We start from the raw sequence: 25,257 nt of genomic DNA, 5'->3' as shown, positions 1-25,257 counted from the left end.
GCCACGCCTGCAGTGTAGACCATATGCCTTTTTATTATAAGGCCGTCAGTTGAATTGCAGGACACAGGCTGTACTCTGCTTTTAGCTTGACTTTTATTGCATGACACTGGTTGAATAGATTTCAGTTACTCCTTCACTGTTGAATTCCACTGGCCTACTTTCTTGTGACCGTAAAGCAGAGCACACACAATCAAAAATACTCATGACTCAGATACGGTGTGTTTGTGTGTGTGTGTGTGTGTGTGTGTGTGTGTGTGTGTGTGTGTGTGTGTGTGTACTGAAGGCAGGTTTTTACAGCTGAACTACAGTATAACTATCTGCACAGCTGCTCTGCCAGCTTGCATGCTGCAATTAATATTAACAATAGAGTCTGCTTAACAGTAATGGTGTGCTCATATGCTGTTCCTGCACTGTACAATGTATGCATTTTTAGCCATGACCCATGCCAATACAAATATCAGTAACCAGTTATCAACCACTATCATTGGTCAAGCTTTTGTGTACAAGCCTACATCCTCATTAAATGCAATATGTGGCCCCAGTATATGTGAATGTGTTATTTGATATGGATGTGTTGCCCCACTTATTTGTGCTCAGCAGCTCAGCCTAACTACGTTTAAATTCTAAATATATCTTTTTACACCCACAGGAGGAAATGAGAATGGATTACGTGACAGATTAGTCAACCGTAATGAATTTATTAATTTTATACTTTCAGCAACTCATTAAACATTTCTGATTACATAATCACATCAAGTCACATTGATTTGCATTTGTCTTAGTCAGTTATAGTCTAAAATAACTTTAGTGGTTAAAAACAATGTATAAAGAAAATATAATAATGATGACAATTTTTACAGGTATATCCTGAAAAAACACTTTATTTATATAATAATAGATATTAATAAAAGTACACCATCATGATTGAAAGATTTGAATAAATGTTGAGAATAATATGACATGCAAAATATAAAATTGCCTATGATTACAGCTGTCATTCTGTGTATTCAATCATTCATGTTCAACTGTGTAGACACCATGACAGATGCTTCAAAGGAGTTTTCAACAAAAGTTATAGTTTATTAAACATAAATATCCATAAACATATTTCCTTTTATCTGCCTACATCAACATTATAATGTGTTTTAAACCAGTATGTAATACTTATAAATGCTAAAATTATATGAAAACTTGTATACTTTTTTTTATACTCTCTATACTTTGTTTTTATTTGGTTTTGCTTTACTATCCTGTCATTTCAGACCTTGCCTCCTCGTAGCCTGTGTGACTGATCTCCTAGTTTTGACCCTGTCTGACCTGTTCCATTAAACTGAACTTTCCTTACAAACTCATTGTATTTGGCCTGTACCAGTGAACATTACAAAAGGGCCTTAAACTGCTAGTATGCTTCTTCAGAACTGCTTGTTGGATGGTGGAATTGTTTACGGACATCGTCTCCCCCTGCACCTTTCCAATGTTGGACTGGAGGGGTAACTTCTGTAATTTTACGAAACTGATAATCCAACATTCACACTTACTTCTCGCAGTCATTGGCCAGCTGTGTGGAGATGAGAAATGAGACGAGTGCAACACTATGTATACCTTTAGGAGAGAGTGTCTGAAACTGTGTGCCACTATCCCCATATACACGATACGATAAACGCCATTCGACTACAACTACAACTATAAACCGTTCATATGAAGTAGTTCTGATTATGCATAACCCGATTCCAACAGAGAGCGATGCAAGAAGATTTAATGTTGATTGCAAAATAGAAACAAACAAAACAACGCTAATCCTGGGCCTGTCGTCTCGGGATTATCGATGTTGATTGTCAATGTCTCCATAAAGGTCATTGTGAGGCCATGTGGTAAATGGACATTGATGGCATTTCGGAAAATGTACAATAGAAGTTTAGGCCTTGGTGGAAGGGGGAAAGTGGCTGATATGTAACTTTTACCAAACATTGCTGATTTTCATTTTAATTTAGAAAATATGAATTAGTTTATTTCCAGACTAAGTCATTTATAAACATCACTTTAAGCTCTGCTAACTTGTGATGGGCTTTTGTCATTATTTCTGGCATTTAATACTAAATGATTATTTTGAGAAAAAAAAGAATTGATAATGAAAACAAACATTGGTTGCAGACCTCGTGAGTACCAACATGTTCCAGCTTATTTTTTGCTTGACCTTATGTTGCACAGTGTGGCCCTTGGAATATCTCTGCCCTTCAAAATGCCACAGTGCCATATTACCTCATGTTAAGAAAGCCTTTGTGGGAGTTAACAGTGACATTTACAAAATGTTTTGGCAGGGTTCACTTATATAAAATTGCTCACTATCATATATTCTTGAACAGCTTTGATAAGGACAATATTTTCTAATGACATTTTTGCTGACCTAAAAAAGTGCTTCTATCAGCCTGAGTAAGCAAAAGCACTTCAAAGAAACACTGTAATATACTGTGTAATATAATTTTTTAATCATCTCTACATTCTGCAGTGGCAAATATTTAAAAGCTTATATATAGAGGCCTAAAAGAGTCTTTACTAGACACTATTCTTTAAAAGATGAAATTAGGTAACGTATGTGCATTGTCAGTTTCCATGTGGATAGGATTCATCAATATATTTATTTAAAGCTGCTCTAATCAGTATTTTTTTTATCTTAAAGGCCCTGAAAATTTATTTTCTAAATCAGTGTCTTTCTATGAGCATTGGGGTCCTATATGAGCCATACGGCCCAACCCATTCTTCAATCCTACTACTTTCACACTAGCAATACTATTTACATTATCACATGTACCATCTGTAACAAACATTACATAGGAGAAACCAAACACACCATACTCACACGCCTCAAACAACATCTTTACAACATTGGAGAAGGTAAACTCACAACACCACTAGTTCTACACTTCCAACAGCACTCTACTAACCACCTCATCATTTCTGGTCTGGAGTCTAATGACCGTTGGACCGTTGGGCTGAGGAAGAGGGCAGAAGAAATTTGGATCAACCTCCTTAAGACCACCGTACCCAGAGGTTTAAACGATATCTAACTTCCCCAAATGTGCCTCCCTTCTCCTTAACTGTTGCCTCAATCCACTCCTGTATCCCCATATGTAAATTTGTTCAAAAACTTTTTTTTCGTCTAATTTTAGTTATTTATGTTGTTACTTTCCCCACGTGTCTTCTCTATACTTACCTTTCTCCTTTCTATCCATAGTCCCATTCCTGTTAAATTTCAAACACTCTGGCGCCCCTTCCATCCCCTCCCAAAAATGGACACCCGTACCTCAACCCAGCCCCAGACCCGTTGTTTTTCCTCTGTCCTGCGGTCCAGTGGATGTACCCTGCCTGGGGTTTGTACCCCTGTCCCCCGGGTTCAGAGTGACAGAGCTTCCTCTACACTACCAACCCATCTGCCCACTGCTCAATAGCAGCCCATTCAACTCCCTCATACCTCCATCTACCTTTTTCCCTCGGATCAATAGGCCAGTGCCATAGAATTATAACCCTTAAAGGGGTGTTAGAATGCAAAACCAAGTTTACCTTGTCATAGTTGAATTACGACAGTTCGGTGGGTAAAAAGGACATACAGAGAACCTCAAAGTCCCATTGACATCTCTTTATTATGCAAAGCTCACAATTTGAAACTGCTGCTGATAACGGGCGAATCTCAACAAAGCTAAAAGTTGACATCAACTCCTCAACTCCTACCTTATTTGGCTCTACCTTCTATCTTTGTAACGCCCAAAAATTTACATAGGCCACTAATAGTTTGTCTTGTGAATCTAGGTCGCGCAGATCTCAGAAATTGTATACATTGTTCATCTGCTATTTCATCACTAAATGAACGGCCCGCTGTGAGCTAGATGGAGCTCCGTCATGGCCGGCAGAGTGTGAGTGAGAGCGTGGTCAGCGAGCTTGTTACGCCTGCAATCTCTTACCACAGGTTCCAGTTAATCTTATAATGGATATGTGTGTTGAGTTATCTAAACAAACGATTGGGGAAATAAACGCCTCTTGTCCGTGAGTCTCATTGATAGAGCCCCCGGTGAGCTGGATGGAGCTCTATCAATGAGAGCTAGCTAGCCTCCTCCTAACGAGACCTCTGAAATTCACAAAAATGCATTAAATTGAAATCAGACAAAAGTGTTAGCTAAGCTTTGTAAGACCTTAGGGTAGCTGTGATATACATGCGACAAAATTTGCAATTAGCCATACATTTTTGTAAAACAACACATATTTGACGTTTACATAGTTGATTTCTCGCATAAAAATGTCTCAGAAGTGAATTTAGTAATGAAATAGCAGACGAACAATGTATAATATTACAGTGTCTGAAATATGAGACCTGCTGTCTCGTCTCCACTGTATGTGTATGTGGTTCGCTCAACCAATCAGCGCGCAGCTCATCTAAATATTCATGAGCATACCATATTTGGAAGAAAAGCTCTTGTTCCAAATAGGGCCAAAACACAGGGATGCATTAGGACCCATAGAATAGCCCCCAGGCCTTTTTCAGCCCAACCAATGTTACATACACTATTAGGAGACCTTAAATGTACAATATGTAACTTTCTGCCGCTAGGGGTCTCTCAACCAAAACAATGGATTGTAAACACAGACTTTTGATGACGTTGGGAAGTTGCGTGGAATTATGGGAGTTAAACACCTTCGCCGGTTAGAATGCATCTGTTCACGGACGAGTTTACCCATTTAAGTTTATTCACGTTACGTTTAGTAACGTTTATTCATGTCATTCTAATAAAATAGCTGCATTTTCCCCAACATAATTTCGTTTTTCTTGATTCGATCTGTATTGGTAGCTGACCAGTTAGCTAGTGAACCAGCAAGCTAACATTAGCCAGCAGCTAAAACCACAGTGACTATCACAATATATTTCACATGTCAATGTCACCTTTTGGATGGTTTCAACACCGAGCGGACGTGGTTTGTTGTAACGCTAGCAAGCTACTCAACGAGGCTGAGAGACGGGTGTGGGTAGGGATTGCCAGGGCAATCTCAGTTGATGGCCGTTGTGCAGCAGCAGAACATCTCCAAGCTGCCCGGAACGATCTCTCCCTTCACTTTTCTTTAATCTTAACTATTCGTTTTGGTGCTAACCCACCTTTTGTCGGGTTAATTTAGCTAACTGTAAAGACAGCTAAACACGAAGAGGGGAGAAATTCGTCAGGGAGATTTTCGGCACGAACACTGGTAGCGCTAACGGAGACATAGCTAACATTATGGATGGCCACTGTTGTGACTCGGATCTGGGTCTGGGTCTGATATGGTCTGTTTCCCCACGTTTCATTAAACTGCCGTTAGCGTCGTAAGCACCCGGCACCGGAGTTAAGTGCTGTATAGTACTGTATGGATTGCTGTAATGGTGGCTGGCTGTTGGCTGGCTATGGGGTAACTGACTATTGCTACATGTCCCGACAGTGTTGTCAGCTCTCATCCCGAATTACGTCTATTTGCGCCGGGGGAGTGAGGTAGACAGACCTGGGTGTGCTAGCTGGCTAAATTAGCATTAGATCAATTGTCTATCTTTACAGCTAACGTTAACATGACTGGTGAACTCATTTGTCGGTTAGCCCAGCGCTGCTTTTATCCATGGTGAAAACAATCATGCTACTAATAACTTTATGAGCGTGTTGAAAGATGTTGTAATCCTATAATGTTATCCACTATATGCATTAGCATTAACGTTAGCTACTTGTCAACCAACACATTGTAGTAACGTTAAGCTGGATCGATATTACGGTAAGGAGTATTTGTTTCTGTGACATTGTATGATTTACAATTACGCTCGAACGTATCATCTGGGTGCCGTGTTTTGACAGAAGTTACGAGTAACTAGAGGGTGAAAGGTTATATGACGCCACTGACAGGCGACTAAAGGAAACGTCCCGTGTCAGAAATAAAATAACAGATTTCTCTGGGTTTGACATTTGGTGGAAACATTTGGGAGAGTGTAACTACACAACTCAAAAAAATATATATGTGCATATGGTCGTTTTTAGACATTTTAATGCAGAAATGTTACATATTGTACCTTTAAGGAACAGTGTGAAATACCCTATATAATCATTCTATTACCCCTTTAACCACAAACCCTAACCGTAACCCTAGCCCTGTGCCCGTGCCCCTCGTAGCACCTATCCCGGGTGCTGCGTTTTAACCCCGACCTAACCCTATAGATGGCCCAGGGAAAACAAAAGGCATTTACCTAGGAAACACGTGTTCTTTCCCGGGGAGTGATGCAATCAGAATATGGTGATTCTGATTGCTTTAACATATTGGACCTGTTTAATGTGAAGCCACTACAACAAAAGACATTAAGGAAGGCATTTCTCAATTATATATTACATTCTTCTCTATAATGAAGCTTTTTTCAGTCCTATCACCTTTTAGTAATTTCTTGTAAATTAAATGAGAAAGAGGAATTATTGGCATTAGAGATACTTCATTTATGGAAGAGAGTTGGTGTGAAGTCATTAGGAGCTGACTCTCATCTAAATACTCTCAAATGTTGTTCCCCATGGCGATCATAAAAATTTCATCTCACCTGAACACAGAAACTCAGTTGCCTCCCCGCCCTCCTTCCTATTACGCCTATAAGATATTAAAGTGTATTCTGCACATCTATTTAGCAATTTTACACTGTAATCAGAATAGTAGTGAACTTTAAGTTTCATCGACCTCCAAGAATGAGTGTGATGCCGCCGTCTCGTGGCTCCAGTCCAATCGGGGCCTCCTTTTATCTCGCCAATCACCCACTGTCAACTATCAAAACCATTGATTTAACTCTCTTTTGCTCCTACAATGAAATGCATTTTATGTGTTCTGCTTTTTGATTTTTCAAGACATTTTTATCTCCATGATCCAAGCTCCTGGTCTGAGGATCAGCAGCTTTTTCAACATCAGTTCAGTTCAGTTTATTTATCGCTCTCTGCAGTTCAATGAAAACTAAATTCTCATTATTGGCTCTGAAGTGACTAAAAACATCTGTATTCAAGACCTTGAATCATAGCTGATTAATTGAGACAGGTTTTGTGTGAAAGCCAGAACCAAAAAGGATCTATTGTACTGTAAATAAAAAGAAGACAAATAATGTAGGCTGGTTTTCAAATAATGGTGACTGAATAGACGGGCGGCGCAGAGCACAGTTCAACAAGCCCTATAAACAATCAACAAGCTGTTGTGCATATTCATCATTTTCAGGCTCATAATGAAGGGCCAATGACGCGAGGGCATTATTGCTTCGGAACCTCAAACATTAACGCTGTATTCGACTGTGATCTCTGACCACTTTGAAAACACATCCATACATCCATCAACCTCGATATCAGCTTTGCTTTTACAACCATGTTGTGAGTTCCCAGCAACACCAGATGACTCAATAAACGCCCACAACCTGGATTCATTATACAGGTGTGTGACTTGGCCTCGGTCCCAGTAGTGGGGAGAAGTTTGAAAAATCCGCACATTGATCATAAGCTTGAGCAAAGTTACACTGAAAACTAATCTTGGTTTCCATGTTTACAAGACTTACGCCAATCATATACAGAGTATCACCACATGCTGTTGGCTGAAATATTAATTGCACATGTTGGCAATGAGAGTAGACTGCACAGCACTTTGAAATGAGACTACACGATAGTTTCCTTTTGGTATTTTTCCATAAAAGGAATTGATGTGATCATTATAAAACTGATTAGTTGGCATGGGCGGACAGCCAGGCGCTGGAAATCTATTTTGCCTCAATGGCTTTTACACTGTCGTCTGTTTTTCCTTACAGATTTCCGTCCGAACAGTTGTTTTTTGGACTCAGGTCAGACTTGATAAGGTTGCCAGCCAAATGTGCAAGATTATCCTTTCAACATAGCAAGCTTTATTTTATGAATGTGTCACTGGGAACAAAATGAGTCCAGCTATATCGGAAGCAAAGTCACTCTTCAAATGGCAATATGGTAGCTTAGCAGCCACTGAACTCTTCTGTCAGGATGGGAGAGTTATATTGTTATTTTTTCTCCTCCGCTACAAATATAAGGAAGCTTATAGGTTCATGCTCTGGGTATTAAAAGAGGGATTAGTGAGGAGGCTTCTGGGACACTCAAGTCCGTGAAGCACAGAACCACAATCTCTTCATTGTTGAGATATCTACTTGATGTAACACAATTAACTTTTTATTTTAAATGCAATGAGGTCCCTGAGGAAGCAGATTTCGGTGGAAATCATTTTATATGTTTTGCATCTGGCCTGTTGTGGCTGTGTGCACAGTCCTTTTGTGAGATAATGGTTTGTCTTTTCTGATGTGGACCAAAACAAATTTGCTGATAAGAAGCAGTTGAGTCTGTCACTGCAATATGCTGCTTATATAAACTGTGAAATTGGACAAATTAGCTGTATGAGCTAGCAAGCCTTGCTGTTTCTAAAGTGTTCAACTAAATAAAAAAAAAAATAGTGTGACTTGTGACAGTTGATTGTTAACAACATACTGTAATAAATGCAGCCCATTAGACCTCTGATCAATGCAATGCAATGGTAAGACAACAAGTTAAATATTCTGTATAACCAGTGGTGGAAAGGGATGATTTGCCGATTTTAATCTGTGTCATCTTTGAGAGGGCAGTGTGTTTAGATGAATGGTGTTTGGCTTTCCTCTGTGGCGCCAATGCACGGAGGAGCAGCGCAGCGAACCTCAGGGACGCGTTTTGCGTCATCCTGCGGATCTCAATAGACCTTGCGTACTTTGTATTTATACTGATTAAAATTTTTTATAGAAAACATATGATAATCTTATAAATTACAGCGCATGCATTGTTAAAGAGTACACCACTGGTTTCTAACCTCTTATTAAAAATCAGTTGGGACCCTTGTCATGTTTGAAAAGTCTGTGATTTGTTAGCAATGCCACAAAAGAGAGATTTACCCTCTTAACTCCAACTCTCTAATATTTCACAAAAAAAACAATAGGTTGGGAAACACTGTACTAAACTACCTAACTGTAAAGTAATTAAAACTAGAAGGGCACTCGAAGAGCGCAGACCTCCATCAAGTTAATGTTAATGTGTTAATTCACATTAACATCTCACAATGTTCCCAGTCAGGAAATCATTTTTTCGATTATTTCGACATCACGTAAAAAAGCAGCACAAACGTCCTATCTCGTAGTGTTAAAGTACCGGTAAGTGAAAAATGATTTTTGTATCTGCACTGTGATTAAGATCTGCTCCAAAATGTAATGGGTTCTTCCCCAGCCCATGCTACATCCTTCTGCCAAGTTTCATGAAAATTGGGCCAGTAGTTTTTCTGTAATCCTTCTGACAGACAAACAAACCACCAAACAAGATAAAACCAAACTGAAAACATAACCTTTTAGGTATTTAGCTCCACCTTGGGCAGCTACAACAGTAAAATGCTGCATACACATTGATCATCAGCATTACCAATTACTAATTTAATGTCATTTATAATGATCAGTTACATGAGCAAATTTTCTGCAGAATGTGTATACGCATGTTTGACTGATAACACTTCTGTTCTTGACGTAAGTAAGATGTTATTGTTCTAATGTTATAATAAGTAGGAGTTTTACTTGTGGAGTAGTTGAATGTTTTTTGCTTACGTACAGATCACATGTTTCTTTAATACAGCAGCAGAGGTTGAGAACAATTAAAGGTTTTGTGCTTTTCTTATGTGGAGTTGCATATGTCATCAGTTGTATATTTAGTTCCTTCCTCTTTCTCATAAGTGTGTTTGTATTTACCCCATTTACAGGAAATCAAAGAGGGGAAGCACACAATCACATTAACTTATTCTACCACTCGGTCATCTCCAACCTCCTCTTTCTCTTCATACCTGCTATTTAAAAGGCTGTTGACGACAGCCAGAGCAGCTCTTGTGTACGCTGCCCATGTTTATGCTCTTTAACAATGTAAGCACACTGACACATTGTTCATAACAGCCATGTCAATTGAACTTCAAAGCGGCCTTTCCCATTGAGCACAAAGCAGAGGGACACAGTGACGGCCAGTTCAATTTCTGTGCAATATCATCAGTATGGTATGGTATCATGCAACAGTATGGTGGACTGGTTCCTAAAGACCAACGTGTATTCTTATATTTTTCAATTCATTATTTCTATAATTCTGTTATTAATTAATAAAATGTGTGTCGGCCACATTTAATTCCTCCATGAACATTCAGAGACTCCATGAAACACTAAAACACTCCTTTAAAATATTCACTAATATAATTAGTTTATAGTTAGCAGCTCCATTAAGCCTTATTGTCCGCCCTCTCTATTTAACCTCTGGGATACTTAAGAGGGAAAAAAAATCAGTGAGGGCAATAAACTTTTAGAAAACAATGTAAAATGTAAGAAGAAAACATCTTTTATAGATTTTTCTCCGAGAAACCTGCATTTGCATTTCGTTTCTAATATTTGAGACCTGATACATTGGCGCACCAATAAATCTTTCTACTCCTCGCTTTTATAATGTATGATATGATTCCAATCCTGCTGCTTCCACATTTTCTCTGTACCTCAACACTGTGCATCTGAGCGATGTTCTTGTACTATTTTGTGTGCACTTTCACAAATATCATCCTGTTGCATCAGCTTTGTCAGACTTTATTCCCTTTGTCCCAAACTCAACTGAAAATTACCTCAGGGTTGTGGGTCTGCTGCTCTTATTCACAACCTGTTTTCACACTACTCAGCCTGTTTTGTGCATTTATAAGCACATGTAACACACCTGGAAAAATGAATTCCCCATGTGTGTTGCCACAGTGCCCTACTATTGCTCCTACAACTGCTACTGCAAATGCTATGTCTACAGTATGCATCACTATTACTCAACAAGTCCTCCAAATTAAACGTCAAAACGTGTTTTAAATAAATAAACATTTGACTATTTTACAAAGAAAAAGTAGTCAGTATTTCCCTGCCAATTTTTTTTCTAGCAGTGTGGATTTGAAACTGCATTTAGACCTTCATGTAGGGAAGAAAATGTACAGAAAATATAGCTGAACAATTATATTTTCACTGAACAATATGAAAAATCTAAATTTGGTTTGGATTTGGGGGTAGGGGAACCCCAGTAAATCCTGGCTACGGCTCTGCTCAACCTCTTCTTATTATACTGAAAATAATTCCAGCAGTTAAAGCTATTAACTAAATGAGGAAATGTTTAATGATCTAACCTTGCATGCTTTATATTACATATTCAGCTCTATGTATCGTATAAAAATTTCCTTTGGCAGTGGAGACAACTTTAATTGACTGTGAAAAATGATATTCTGCCTCTGATATAATTTTAGAAGATAACAAATAGGTAAAATATGGAATGTGAAAGTGCAAAATGGGACCCTGTCTACATTTCTCTTTTGATTTGCTCCTCCGTGTCTTGCCAGGAGGATGAATTGTCTCTGGCTAATTACTGAGAAGGTTGTCCTGTGTCTGTGTCAAGTGTTACAGGGAAGTTTGAGCTCAAACAGCATCTTAGAAAACCCCTGATGTCACTCTGTAAAACCAGGTCTTACGGTGGAACACACCAGCTTGCATAAAACAATGTGACCGTTTTAAATGTATGTGTGGAATACAAATGTGATGATTTCAGACACGAGCACACAGTGCCTGAACCTCAAACATGTACTTCTTTGGGCGTTTGTCTATGGTGCAAAGGCATGTAAGAAGTTGAAAGAATGTTTTTGAATAAGATCAAGAGCAGGGGCAGGAAGTGACTGACAAGGTAAAGGGGACAAATACCATGAGGGATGATGTCAGACGGTAACAAAATATCCAAAACTCACACATGGGAATCAAATGTTTAAGGACTAAGCTCAAGTGAATGTGCCTCAGAGGGATATACATACATTAACCAACATCAAAAGGACTCTTTTTTTACACCTCTGAGTCATTATTACTTCAAAAGCAAGTTTCTCTCACTTTGTGAAATTAACCATGTCTATCTGCGCCTTCACCCGTTTCACCTGTTTGATAGAAACTTGACCCTGCTGTTGTGATAAAAGGCGGTAAATACAAAAAGGCCACTGATCTCCAACACCCCTGGGTGTTTTTCTGCTGCATACAGAGTGATCTCACAATGAGAAGTCTCATCAGTCTCTGAATAAACCACAAGTCATTTTTTTTATATTATTGTGTGCAGTATATGGCTGTACACACAACTGTTTGCCTAACCATATAGCTGGCCCTGCTGTCCTCACCATATGTTGTGAAGGGAGGCACTGCTCTGACAGCAGATCATCGCTTTTGTCTCAAATGCCTTTGCTCTCCTTTTTATAATGAAAGGGCGTCCATGTAGAAGCACTGGGCATGGATAACTAAATATGATTTAATAACCGATGATCAGACAGGCTTGCAGAGACCGTCTGCGCCACTTGTATTGCAAAAAGGCCAGTTGTTACCCCGGAAACCATGTTTGGCGAGCGTGGGAGATAAATAGCAGTATATTAACCCTAATAATAATTTCCATTATCTGCGCTGGATGTTTAGATTATCATGTAAATAGTGGACGTGTTGGTCGACAGCAGGTAGGAGCTGGAGGCTGGTGAATAGAGGAGATCAAATAAAACAGTTGAGCAATCACCACATGCAGCTGTGCCAAGAAACACGCAGTGGAATAAGGTAAGCCACAATTACTTGTCTTTTTGACATGTTTTTTTTCAAAAATGTTGAAATAGGAAGCTTGTAGAGGTGGTGTTAACTGACCTCCACCGCAGACAAGGAGGAAGTCTTCAATTGCAAGTGGGTGGCACTTCTTTGGTTTCTTCACATTTTTCTTAGAACAGTGACAAAAAAAAGTTTCTCCTCCTTTGACCATGGACTATAAAAGTTAAGCTTCTGTCACATACTGTTTACTCATTACAGAAAGGGTAAGACATTTTTCTTAATATTACAAGTTCCTTAAATGTTATTTTCTTTAAAATGAATGAAATTGTTCTTTAGATGCTCTAAATTTTCCTTCAGCCTTTATCTTTTTAATTTCCCTTATGATAAGATGCAGGAATTAGATACAGATATTCTTTTGATGACAAAAGTGTGTTGTAAGGCTGTGCCAGTTAAAGCTTTGAGACACTTATTTCCCCGGTGTAGTTAAGTCATTACGTTTATGAGGGTCATCATTTTAACAACATGTCCAGTATTTGTGCATATACTGAAAATGGGCTGGAAGGTAATGATAAAAGCATCATTGTACTGTATTTACGACACAGAGGAAGAAATAACACAACATTACGGTTTGTATACAATCCCATGTGCCAGACCAAAACACTGGCTCCTCATTAAGAGATAATTCAGCTCTACAATAAACTCTCAAGTATGGATATAAAAATAAATTAAAAGGGAATATGAAAAAAAAAAAAAAAGGATTTAGAGTTTATCTATGGCTTCTTCCTCTGGTCTTTCTGCGTGTCGGCTAAAATATAATGTATATAAAAGCAGTGCAGTCTTAAAACCAGGTGTCAAATGGACAGTATAGGTAGAAAAACTGTGCTGTGCAGTGTGTTAATCTCTTTCCATTCTCTCTTATCAGCAGAGCTCAAAGCCCTCGAGGAAACGATGAGCATTGGTTTATCGGTTAGGACAGGAAAGCCACGCTGTCTCGCCGGGTTTGTTCCAGGCCACTGACCCAATAAGAAGCCTTTGTCTCTTGCGGTTCTGGCTGCCTGACTGATCAAACCTCCTTGTGTCACAGTGTATTCGTTCCCCCTGGAGTCAAGGACATAATGTGACACATCTTGATCCCTGACTGACTGATTGACTTACACCGAGGCCACCATGCAGGAGTGCCATACTGGACTTTGTCTGTCTGTCTACGTCATTACCTTTGTGCTGGGCTTCCCAGTCAATGTCCTCGCCTTCTATACCTTCTGCAAGAAAGTGAGGCAGAAACCCACCCCGATTGATATCCTGCTCCTCAACCTGACCATATCTGACCTCCTCTTCCTCCTCTTCCTGCCCTTCAAGATGCAGGAAGTGATAAACAACATGCGCTGGGACTTGCCCTACGCCCTCTGTCCGCTGTCTGGCTTCATCTTCTACATGACCATCTACAACAGCACCTTCTTCCTCACTGCAGTCAGCGTAGAGCGTTACTTGGGCGTCGCTTTCCCCATCCAGCACAGCCTGAAGCGGCGACCTGTGTATGCTGTCGCTGCAAGCATCTTCTTCTGGATTTTCTGCGTCATCCACCTGAGCATTGTGTTCATCGTGCCCTTTATCGGCACCGAGGACTCGCCGAATACCACCTCAAGCCACAACGTCTCAGCTAGATCTGCCGTTGGTGACGCAAAGACGGAGGTGTGTTATGCGGATTTCACAGAGACTCAGCTTAAGGTCCTCCTGCCTGTGCGTCTGGAGCTCTGCGTGGTACTTTTCTGCATCCCTTTCCTGATAAGTAGTTTCTGCTACATCAACTTCATCAGGATTCTGTCCAAGCTGCAGCACATTGACCGGCGCCGGCGCCTCCGGGCCATTGGTATGGCTTTAGGAACACTGCTGGTGTTCGCTTTATGTTTTGGCCCCTATAACATGTCGCACATTGTCGGATTTATTACATGGAAAAGTCCCGACTGGAGAGACAAAGCCCTGCTGTGCAGCACCTTTAATGCTTGTCTCGACCCTCTTATTTTCTACCTCTCTTCCTCTGCTGTGAGAAAGACTGTGGGTAGTGTGATGGAAGGGGTTAAGAGTCGCCTAAACAGGTGCATATCCTGTCACATGCTCTGGGCCTTGAGGGGTAGGATTAGCAAGACTGCAAAAGATAAGGAACACAAACAAGAGGAGATCAATGCTATCTAAGCTGACTGAAAGGAAGCTGTGAGCAGCTGCCTTCCTAAATTTGTTATTTCTTTATCCCTGGAAGCAGGAAATTAATGGCATGTTTATTTGTTTACAGAATGAGCAAATGACCTGGCATACTGCATACAGTGCAGCACGTCTCTGTTTGACTCTCTGATGAACTTTCTACGAGACAAGAGAGGAAACCTTGAGTCCGTCTGAGCAGGTCACAGCCATTTGTATGCAGCATAATGAGAATGGCACAGAGACAGGCTACTTTGAATCGTCATAAAATGAAAGACATTTCTTAGTTAACAGCAGGATTTCACAAGATCTCCATTAATGCAGTCAGTGTTGTGGAGTGCTGCACCATCAAAATGAATATCGTAGCAACAGCTGCGGACATCACCTCTAAGCAGAGAGAATCTTAAAGAAGACTCAAGCATGTTGAAAGTGACAGGGCCTTGTACACCCTTACAAACACATTCATGCAGCTAATATACAGCTTACAGCTTTTTGTGCAAAGTTATATTTGTGTATTTTGTATTTTGCCTCACATGGCTTTTTCATGCAGATTTTAGTTTACATGATTTTATATTTATACTATTAATAGATAAAACACAAATACTATTTTCATACGCAAATCATATAAACGTGTATATTTTGCATAATGTATGACTCATAGATTCTTTTGTAAAGGCAGCAGTCAGATACTAGGTGGTTCATATGTGAGCATATAGAGAGAGGAAGAATGAAAGTAACATCATAAAGACAAACTACAGATACCCTGTTTCCATTAACAAATCATGTAATAATAATAATAATAATAATAATAATAATAATAATATTAATGATTTGTTTTTTAAGGGTAAGTGATGAATGTGAACATGTACTGTACATGCATGTAAACATCTAATGCATTACACAAATGTAGATGTGATCACCATATCAGTCATGTGTACAATATATACCTTTTTGATATATGCTATATACTGTAAGGACATTCATTAAAGCAGTTTAAAATAAAAAATATTTTTTGATTGTGAGCAACAGCAAGTTTATTGAGTACAATAAAGCCTGTTTTCAACACCACTAGTCTGTTTAAACTGTAGATACATCATCTTTCTCTATATCTAAAGGTCAATATTATTGGCAGTATTTAGTGATCCTGGCAGTGTGGGCAGGCCTAAATTTAAAATGAAAACGTGAATCAAGATCTCACCAAACACACTGCACATGTAAACAATGCTATCACATAAGCAAGCGCTGGCATCGACTGTAATCCTGTTTTGTGAGGATTAGGCCTGTGCGGAGGTTGAGTTGATCACTGCATCTGTTTGACAGGTGGATCATGCATGAAGTATTCATTCTGACACGCAGACCCCAGTAAATGACTAAGATGTGCAAACTACCAGCCACTGGCACAATGAGCAGATCCAAAAACAGCCTAGTCAGCACGCTGTGGCAATAAAGAGTTACAGAGATAAACAGCTTTGATGTACAGAGAGAAATCAGCATTGCATCAATGTTTAGAGGATACACAGTATGTGATAGCCAAGCAAAATGTACAGCAAGAGGTTTGAAAATAGGGGAAACTTTCAAATATAAGAAGGGAGAGGGGATTATATTATATTATATTATATTATTAATATAATTCTCATTTTGGACTCTGGACTTGATTTGTGTGATGTTGTTTGTCAATGGTTGGTCTGCTGAGATGAGCCGCACTGAACACCCGGCGGTCCTTTTTTTCCCCATTTCATTTTGTATTTCCTGGAAGACAATAATTGGTTATTGCGTCAGTGTTGACTTTTTCCTAACAATGCGTGATAGGTTACAGTACAGGGATAAGGCAATAACAAAAACAGCCCTGCATGCATGCGTGCGTATGTGTGTGCCAAAGGCAGAGGCAAATATTGTACTCACATGGCAGACTTCATTCTCCCTGCACGCAGTAATGTTTAACTGCTGTTGAGAGCAAGATCACGTAAATAAAAAAAAAAATGTTTTTTTAACAACTTCCTGTGGTTCTAGCTAGGATGTTTGCTCACATTTACCTTCCAATAAAAAGACCACGGTCATTGCAGAGAGGAAACACATCTTGACAATGTTCAAGTGTGCAATCAGCTCGTTAGGGTAGGCATCTGGAAAAGAGAGCAAACCAACACTGATTAGCACTGACTTATCGTGTTATTGAGCACGACAGAATATAATCAAGAAGGTTGAATTGGCTTTGGTTGATGGACATTTGCCTCCTCGCTGGGAGGAGAGGTGTTTAAACATTGATTGATAAAATCATTAATTTGTTCAAGTATGCAGTATTGCAGGCAATCTGTTGCCTTGGAATGATCGATTTCTGACCCACATTAACAGTCAAGTAGAGCAAACTCTGAAAAAGCAACTTGTGGTGTGTGAGGCCCTGTTGTCCCTGAACTCTTTGTCAGTACAGACTGTGTTATTGGGAAGTAAGTTGCCTATAGACTAGCAAAGTGGAAAGAAGTGTTTTGGGCGTCCAGGTTTCCAGAAATAAAAGTCCTGTTCATTTTCTACAAGGTTAGGTGAATTACAGTTGGAGCACTTCCAAGGCTTGGATAGGCATCAAAATCTCTATCAGTACAAGAGTTGAGCAACTGCATTAGAAAATATTTGGTTGTTTGATAAAAAGTCAAAGGTACAAGCCTGTGTACATTAAAATACACATATTATATTAATAATGGATCAAATGAACAAATGTAATGTGAAGGGAGTCACCTTTAATGATAAACCCACACAGAATTATCAAAATATTCAGTTTCCTTTTTTTTCTTTCCTTCAGCTTTTTTAGTGTTATTCAGTTAATTGTTTTTCAGTTTTCCGGCCCACAACTAATGCTTTCCTGGTGTCCAGCACCAAACAGCGAAAAGACAAAATGTGCGACTACCTAGTGAACATTTAGTCCCGGGTTTAGCAGTTAGAGAGTCAGATATTTCCCTCAGGAGTTGGTAGAGCCCAAACCGGAGCTAGAAGGAGAGTAATTATTGGGCTTACATTCACCAGGTGGCCAAAAGCACAACTCCAAATGAATGCTGATGGTGCTCCTTCACTGCTGGATGTGTAAATTATCAACTATTGCAATCAACTTTTGAGGTGGAGGAATATTTCGGCAGGCTGAAGCTAAAGGTTATACTTTGTATAAACCTGATAATTCATTAAGCAGTTTAAATCTAAAGGAAAATATGTTTTCTCTCAAACAAAGTTAAATATTTAAAACTGATGGGCATAACATAGTCCAATATTGCTGAACATTTAGAATATCATCGAAAGAAAACACATGGGAATTTAAAGTGGTCAAAAATGTTGCACTTCACAACTAATGCCTCCAAGGAAAAATTCTATATTCTATTCCTCTTTTTTATTTACCCCAAGTGAAGGAGGCAGTCAGAGCGGTGGTCATGGCAGGGTGGTCCTGCACCCCACAAGTGAAGGTGATCCCTGTTTCCAAGGACTCCTTCTGTGGGAGGAAAAACACACTGAAGAGAAACACTTCCTGGCTGTTGTTGTCCATCACCTGGAAACACTTTGGGTGGCTCGCAGGCATGGAGTTCACCAACCAATCTCTGGACAGCTGGGCTCCGTCAGCCGGGTGTTCTGAAAGGTTACCATGAGGGTTGATCGCAGGGAGGGTGCAATTGGTGACTGACAGGTGATCGATATTGGCTGCTGCGCTCTGGTAGGTCCAGGTGAGGGTGAGTTCGCTGGGGTGGAATCCCCCGGTGAGACAGAAGAGAGCCCACTGACCAGTCTGTGGGTCCGGGGGAATCTGGAGGTAAATCTTGGGAGCAGAAGGTGGTGCTACAGTAGCAGTGGAAAAAGGGCAAGAAACAAAGTAAACACATGGGATTAGATAATTCCGACTGTAAAATTAGGCCATTGCAACAGTAAATAATAATATGCAGCAAGTGAAAATACAGTAAATACGAAAGGAGCAAATGTAGTGGCATTAGTCATACTCATAATGCAGCCATTTATTTAAAAACAAGGACAAATTAAGAGGAAATATGTTGATGAAAAGTATAGGTACATAAATTAAAGTATATATGCATTTGTAAAGCTATGTGAGCCATAAAGAAAAGGATGTAAAATAGTACATACAGTACAGTAAATAATAATATGCAGCAAGTGAAAATACAGTAAATACGAAAGGAGCAAATGTAGTGGCATTAGTCATACTCATAATGCAGCCATTTATTTAAAAACAAGGACAAATTAAGAGGAAATATGTTGATGAAAAGTATAGGTACATAAATTAAAGTATGTATGCATTTGTAAAGCTGTGTGAGCCATAAAGAAAATGATGTAAAATAGTACATACAGTACAACAATTAAAACATGCACTATATGATAAATCCTACTACTTCTATTTCAAATATCTATAATTACCATTATAGGCAAATGTTACATTGTTTTTTACCTACAACAAATTAAAAAGCCATTAAGGTAAAATAAATATATATTTTTTTAAATGGTATAAAATGGAATGGAATAAAACTATTAAACAAGAATAAAACTGTTATTTAATGGAGGCAACATTGCATCCAGAGAAAATCAAAAGGATGCTTTTCTTCCACATGAAGGATTTCCACATAATAATTTGGCCATCCCTCCCTGCCTTGTTTTCTGGTGAGTTTCAATTCCCTGAGGAAAATCGATACAAGGCACTGCGTATGGTGCCGGGGTGATTATTTCTAGATGTGTCATGAAACTGCTCAGGCAAAAAGAGGAACTCTGAGGGAATTTCACATGGCTTGAATTTTTATATTGAGCTTGGCCGTTCCTGCTTTGGTGAGTACGGTCCACCCCGGCGCTTGTATCAAGCTGCCTCAAACTAAACACTGTGGCTCTGGTGCACAGAATATACAAATGAGACAGAATTACCTGCATGGCATCCTTAATTAATTTTTGAAACAAGCAATTTTGTTTCTCACCCAAGATGAACAGCTCGGTCCCGTTGCCCCACTCTGGGTCTTTCTGCAGGACGTTCACCTCACAGTAATACCACCCAGAATCCTCCGGTGCTACCTCAGTGATCACCAGGGAAGAAGTCTGATTCTTCTCTACGACGAACTGCCTGGACGACTTTGGGATGAGCTGCTTTTCCGACTTCATTTTGAACCACTGAACCCCATACTTGAGGGATTCAACTTTGAAATGACAGGATAGGGTTGCCGTTTCACCCCGCATCACACTGGCAGAGGGAGGGTACTGTCTAACCCTCAGTCCCTCTGGGGTTGCTGTCAGGGCTAAAGACAGAGCCATTAACACAACATGTCATACAAGGAACTTTTAAAAAGTCCAGAGCAGACACGCGGATCAACTACAAATACTTTAAATGTGTGTTTAGTATGCCTGGGTGACAGCTGGGAAAGACGATCAGACAGAAAACTCTAGTACAATTTTACAACGCACCAAACAATTACTGAATGGCCACCGATGTAAGAAACTTCACCTAAAAACAAATTCTGTTTTTTTAAACTTTTTCAAACAAAAACTAATGCAGACACTCTGGTGTACAAACGATTTTAACAGCCTTGGAGTGTCTGTTTGATTGTGACGACCGCTGTCTAGCTAAGTGTGATGAAGTGATTATTAAGTGTGATGATGAAATACTGTAGATAAGATAAGCAAAACACTCAGACGCCTACAATTGGGGTGCAGATGACAAAGAAGATGAACAAACAGAAAAACGATGGTTCAAAAACAGATTACGTCTCTCTACCAGACTACTTCCATTCACTAAAGGAGGAGCAGAAGCATGCTTTTTGCACTAATTCAATACTTTTTATCATGCAAATAGCCTATGTACATATGAAAATACATGGGAAATGAACACTCAAAGAAATTAATAAAAAAGACAAGCTTAACAGAAATCGAACTTTGGGTGACCAACACATTTTGTAACATGATTGTATTCGGACTGACCTGGTACTTGGCCTGCCAACAAAAGAAGCAAACACAGGTGATGCAATTTTGCCATGCTGCTGTTGTTCCCCACTCCAAGCTTAAGTGGTGAAATAATTTCTTAGGCACTCTTAAGTTTGAAGCTTGCTGCACTTTAAAATGTGTCAGCTTGTTTTGTTGCACTCTATGGTTACACGTGATGGTTCATTAATAGGTCATTCTTCAAAAGAAACCTGAATCTCAGAGACTGTTGGGGTAAAAAAAAAAATGTCAGTGTCTAGGCAAACAATTAGGCACTCTTTCTGCATGCTGACAGAAACCACAGTGCAACAGTAAGCAAATGCTGCTGCCATTATTCTACAGGTTTCTGTTTCTGAGGCGCAGACGCTCTTTAGATCATAAAAACTATTTGATTTGAACGAGATTTGAACGAGATTTTCAAAGTGATTTTACTGGAGGAATTTTTCCAAAACGCCTTTGGGCACTGAAGGTTTATATTTACATCCAGTTACTTGAGAAACAAATGCTTAAAAATACCCATATCACAGAGAAACCTTGAGACAAGTAGATACAAGTAAACAACTCTGTATTTTGAGTTTTGAGCCATGACATTTTTACAAGCACTAACAAATTCTTTCTTCTACTTTAGATAATTTGCAGCATATTACTGAATGTGTTGATGTTATTCCAAAACTCTTGTTTTGATTTGGGCTTTTTGAGTTTTTGTGTAGCTGTAAATATGAATTTCCTGAGTGGCCTAATGAGCTGCAGTATAATGAATCCAGATCTGCGTCCTCCGGGGAGGAGAATACTTGTGATGCTAGGTGTAATCATCATCATCAAAGCAAGACACAAGTTTTAAAATGTGAGTTCAACTTGAGGGAAAAACAGTCTACCTAAACGTGTCACTCTAAATTGAAAACTACAGATGATCCACTCTGTAAAAACACTACAATTGCAATGACTTAAAGGGGCATAACGTAAGTCAAGGGGCTTTACAAACAGCGACAAATGGGACCCAACTTAAACAATCAATTCTTTGAGACCGTTCTTCCCTGAAAAACGCTCCTATAAGTATAGAATATATAAGTATGATGGGAGCAAAGCAGGAAGTAATGTGACGAAGTAAGAGTGCCTAATTCCACAGAGGAAGGTTCAGGTGGTGGATGGGTCAAACAAATACAGGACTTTCACCCAGGACACTGTGGTTTGAGTCCCGTTTGAGAATGAAAGCAAATAGTGAGGTTTATTTTTAAACTTTATGGAACAAATGGAACTACGTCACATTCTGTGTCATGTGCGTTGCCAGAAGTGAAGCAATGTGACAGATGTATTCATTTGAACCCAAACCACGATCTTTTTCTAACCCTAACCCAAACCCTAACCATTTCAATGTGACAAAAAAATAAGTAACCCAAACCACGATCTTTTTCTAACCCTAACCCAAACCCTGTCCAGTGGTTCTTTTAACCTGCTTTCAATATCTTGGTTTCTTTTATATAACCAAACTTGTTTTTTAAGGAGGTTTTTAAGTGTTTTATCCACATCAGCGGTCCAATGTGCCCGTGCCCTTCGTAGCGCCCATCCCGGCACTGCGTTTTAACCCAAACCTAACCCAAACCAAGATCTTCTAACCAAACTGCGACTGTTTCACAACGTTAACGGCGTGTTTAAAACCCCGACCGTTGTGTTCTCTGGTGTAGAGGAACAGAAATACAGAATACTGTTAAAATGTTGTCATTACAATGAATTAGAGCAGATTAGCTCCCGAAATAATAATGACTAAACATGCGGAGCTGTGTTGAAGTGTTGAGGATGAGGAGACACAGATGTTTCTCACTGAAAAGTAGAGAGTTTCCTCCCTGCAAAAAAATCAACATCAAATTGGACATTGACAAACTAGTTAAAAATGACTTATTTTCATATTAATGATTGGTAATGATTTCATCATGAAGTTATCACCCACTAATAACATTTAAATCATTTGTTGGCTGAAGTGATTTGATATGAGCCATTTGTTCGGACAGAGTTGTATCAAACCAAACATTCTGACATTTTAATAAAAAACCTGCAAAATAACAAAAGCAGAAGCTCTTTACTCAGCAGGAAGCAAAAAGCAAGCAGAAGCAGCTTGCCTGACCTCACCTCCTTTCCAACCACAGGGGCCAACAGAGAGCCTCGCTTCCAGCAACAAACCACACACAGCAAGTTCTGTTAAAAACAAAACTGATTTTTATTTTTTTTTGTCTCCCTCCACTTGCTATGATTTTTAACTCCACTTCATGGATTTAAAAAAAAAAAAAAAAAAAAAAAGACACTCCAAAATTAAAGTCAAAGAAGACAAGTTCAGCAACTAAATGATTAAAAAACAGAAGTACAATCATCATTTCACAGCACTGAACATCTGTCAGAATGGGAGACAAATATTTTTTTTCCTTTCATTGTTTTTTTTTCCTCTATATTTTTCTGTGTTTACGTTGATGAAACCTTGATAAATGTAACAAATGGCTGTAATTCAGATCTGTGTTATGAATGAACCAAACATGCCTCAGAGAATACACACACACACACACACACACACACACACACACACACACACACACACACACACACACACACACACACACACACACACACACACACACGCACGCACACACAAAGATGCTTGCATGTGAAGTCCCTTGAATTACTCATACTCATTGTGGAGGTCTACACACACTTGCACATACGCACAGATGCAAAGGTACACACATTTACTCACTCACACACACACACACACACACACACACACACACACACACACACACACACACACACACACACACACACACATAATAACACATCATTTATATTAGCAATGTCAGAGTGGGGTAAGTGTCACAAACCTAGATTACTGAGGGGTGGGAGGGCAGAACTTTTACAGGTTATCTCCACACAAAAAGAAACAGGACAGGAAGAATGAAGGAAACTAAATCTCTTTATGCATGCGTCCATGCTTGTGTGTGTGTGGGCGTGTGTGTAGAGGGAGACAGAGCAAAATAAAAATTAGAAGAGGAGAGAGAGAGAGAGAGAGAGAGAGAGAGAGAGAGAGAGAGAGAGAGAGAGAGAGAGAGAGAGATGGGTCCAACATTCAACACTAACCTAAACTCATTCCCTTAATTATACACGGTGGGTTCTCTTCTGGTAAATTTTGTTATTAGTTACCAAATGAGACATTTTCCATTACTCTGCAGTGAGGGTTCCTGCTGTCTGTTCACTGTTTTTGCCCTCTTGAGACACACAGCACATACCCAGCCCCTATACATCCTTTCATGTATCTCAGCCTCCAGCGCACCTTACCCGGTAATAAAACACTTGTAGCCCGTATCGCCGACTTTACCACAGCCCTACTGTCTCATAACTGCAATATAAATCAGCACAAAAACACCAGTTGGTGCTGAAATCCAAGTTCCCCCCGTCAGTTCTCAGCACCACAACCAATATTTACCCCTCGGTTGATTGACAGGAAAATGCCAGGCGTAGGCTGGTGATTCAGACAGGCCAAGTAATGGGACTCTTTCAATGTTGAAGATGTGAGGTGGGCGACTTAATGACTAGGGGAGACATGGTGGGCGAGATGCCTCCATTGTGTTGCCTGCCGGGTCCATGCGAGCGTTGCTGTTGCTCAACTGGTGGAGTGCAGCACAGTGTTAATTAGCCTCCTGTTCTTAGAAAGGTGAGTGATTGACAAGACACCATCTGTGGTCGCAGTGAAAAGGAGGGCGAGGCTGGCATCTCTGTGGCCCACCATCTTTGCTGCAAGCTGAGGTTTTAAATATATACAGAACACCTGAACTGAATGATATGTATAAGGAATCTATTTAACTACTCTCAGCTAATTACTAACACTAAACACAGCATATCTATCTATCTATCTATCTATCTATCTATCTATCTATCTATCTATCTATCTATCTATCTATCTACCTACAGCAAATAATGAACACTAATCCTAATCTAGACCTACACCCTGCAACTGTCATGTGGCTTTTTAATGAACGAATCTGATGCCATTTCAAACACCTGACGTGTGCTCATGCTCACTGTTATGGAGACTTTCTTCATCTCAAACCCGTCTAGCATGTTGTATTCTAATGCACTCATTAGCTGCTGTAATGGAAAGGTACTGAGCTTTAATAGACTTGCAACATGGACTTTGCCCATGAGAACTGAATGAGCCTGTAGATAGTTGTTAAACAGTGGATAATTAACGTGAGCAGGGGATTTAGAGCAACGATAATCATTCATATATAATTGTCACTATGCGTAGCGTAGCCTTTTGGTATACTCACTCTGGTGCTGCAACGTTTGCAATTTCTCGCATTATATAATTATAATCTGTTAAATATAATTTTGTACAATTGAATTGCGCGCTCACACATTTATCTTTGTGTGTTTTACATCCAGACATAGGCCTCTAGATACACAGTGTCGATAGCTGCTGACACTGGCAGTTG

The 25,257-nt window shown here is 39.5% G+C and overlaps 2 protein-coding genes across 4 annotated transcripts; one reads left to right on the top strand and one right to left on the bottom strand.

The window, feature by feature from the left end:
- The first annotated feature begins 12,834 nt into the window (after nt 1–12,834).
- LOC144519313 (free fatty acid receptor 2-like) lies at nt 12,835–15,870 on the top strand. 3 transcript variants are annotated; one of them, XM_078252354.1, is made up of 3 exons: nt 12,835–12,918; nt 13,578–14,522; nt 14,943–15,870. In XM_078252354.1, exons 2-3 carry the CDS (start codon nt 13,823–13,825, stop codon nt 14,945–14,947), a joined length of 705 nt encoding a protein of 234 aa, XP_078108480.1. In that variant the 5' UTR covers nt 12,835–12,918; nt 13,578–13,822; the 3' UTR covers nt 14,948–15,870. The 3 variants fall into 3 exon arrangements, with proteins under 3 accessions (XP_078108480.1, XP_078108478.1, XP_078108479.1); XM_078252352.1 differs by having other exon boundaries at nt 13,578–15,870; XM_078252353.1 differs by having other exon boundaries at nt 12,845–12,918; nt 13,581–15,870.
- LOC144519316 (tyrosine-protein phosphatase non-receptor type substrate 1-like) lies at nt 15,870–20,943 on the bottom strand. The gene is made up of 6 exons (XM_078252359.1): nt 20,783–20,943; nt 19,789–20,103; nt 18,224–18,655; nt 16,882–16,968; nt 16,751–16,792; nt 15,870–16,597 (listed from the first exon to the last, which is right to left on the bottom strand). Exons 1-5 carry the CDS (start codon nt 20,835–20,837, stop codon nt 16,761–16,763), a joined length of 921 nt encoding a protein of 306 aa, XP_078108485.1. The 5' UTR covers nt 20,838–20,943; the 3' UTR covers nt 15,870–16,597; nt 16,751–16,760.
- Between the last annotated feature and the right edge of the window lie 4,314 nt (nt 20,944–25,257).

This window comes from Sander vitreus, chromosome 6, assembly GCF_031162955.1.
Source record: "Sander vitreus isolate 19-12246 chromosome 6, sanVit1, whole genome shotgun sequence".
In the NCBI taxonomy this organism is placed as follows: domain Eukaryota; kingdom Metazoa; phylum Chordata; class Actinopteri; order Perciformes; family Percidae; genus Sander; species Sander vitreus.
Note: the sequence above shows the minus strand (reverse complement) of the source record. Positions and strands in the feature narration are given on the sequence as shown.

What these genes read in the sequence shown, in the direction of transcription:
- LOC144519313 (XM_078252352.1), top strand. Translation starts at nt 13,823, where the DNA reads ATGCAGGAGTGCCATACTGGACTTTGTCTGTCTGTCTACGTCATTACC.
- LOC144519316 (XM_078252359.1), bottom strand. Translation starts at nt 20,837, where the DNA reads ATGGCAAAATTGCATCACCTGTGTTTGCTTCTTTTGTTGGCAGGCCAA. An exon ending in GACCGAGCTGTTCATCTTGG is followed by an intron (nt 18,656 to 19,788) that starts GTGAGAAACAAA and finishes CTGCTACTGTAG; the next exon opens with CACCACCTTCTGCTCCCAAG. An exon ending in GACTGCCTCCTTCACTTGGG is followed by an intron (nt 16,969 to 18,223) that starts GTAAATAAAAAA and finishes TCTCTTTTCCAG; the next exon opens with ATGCCTACCCTAACGAGCTG.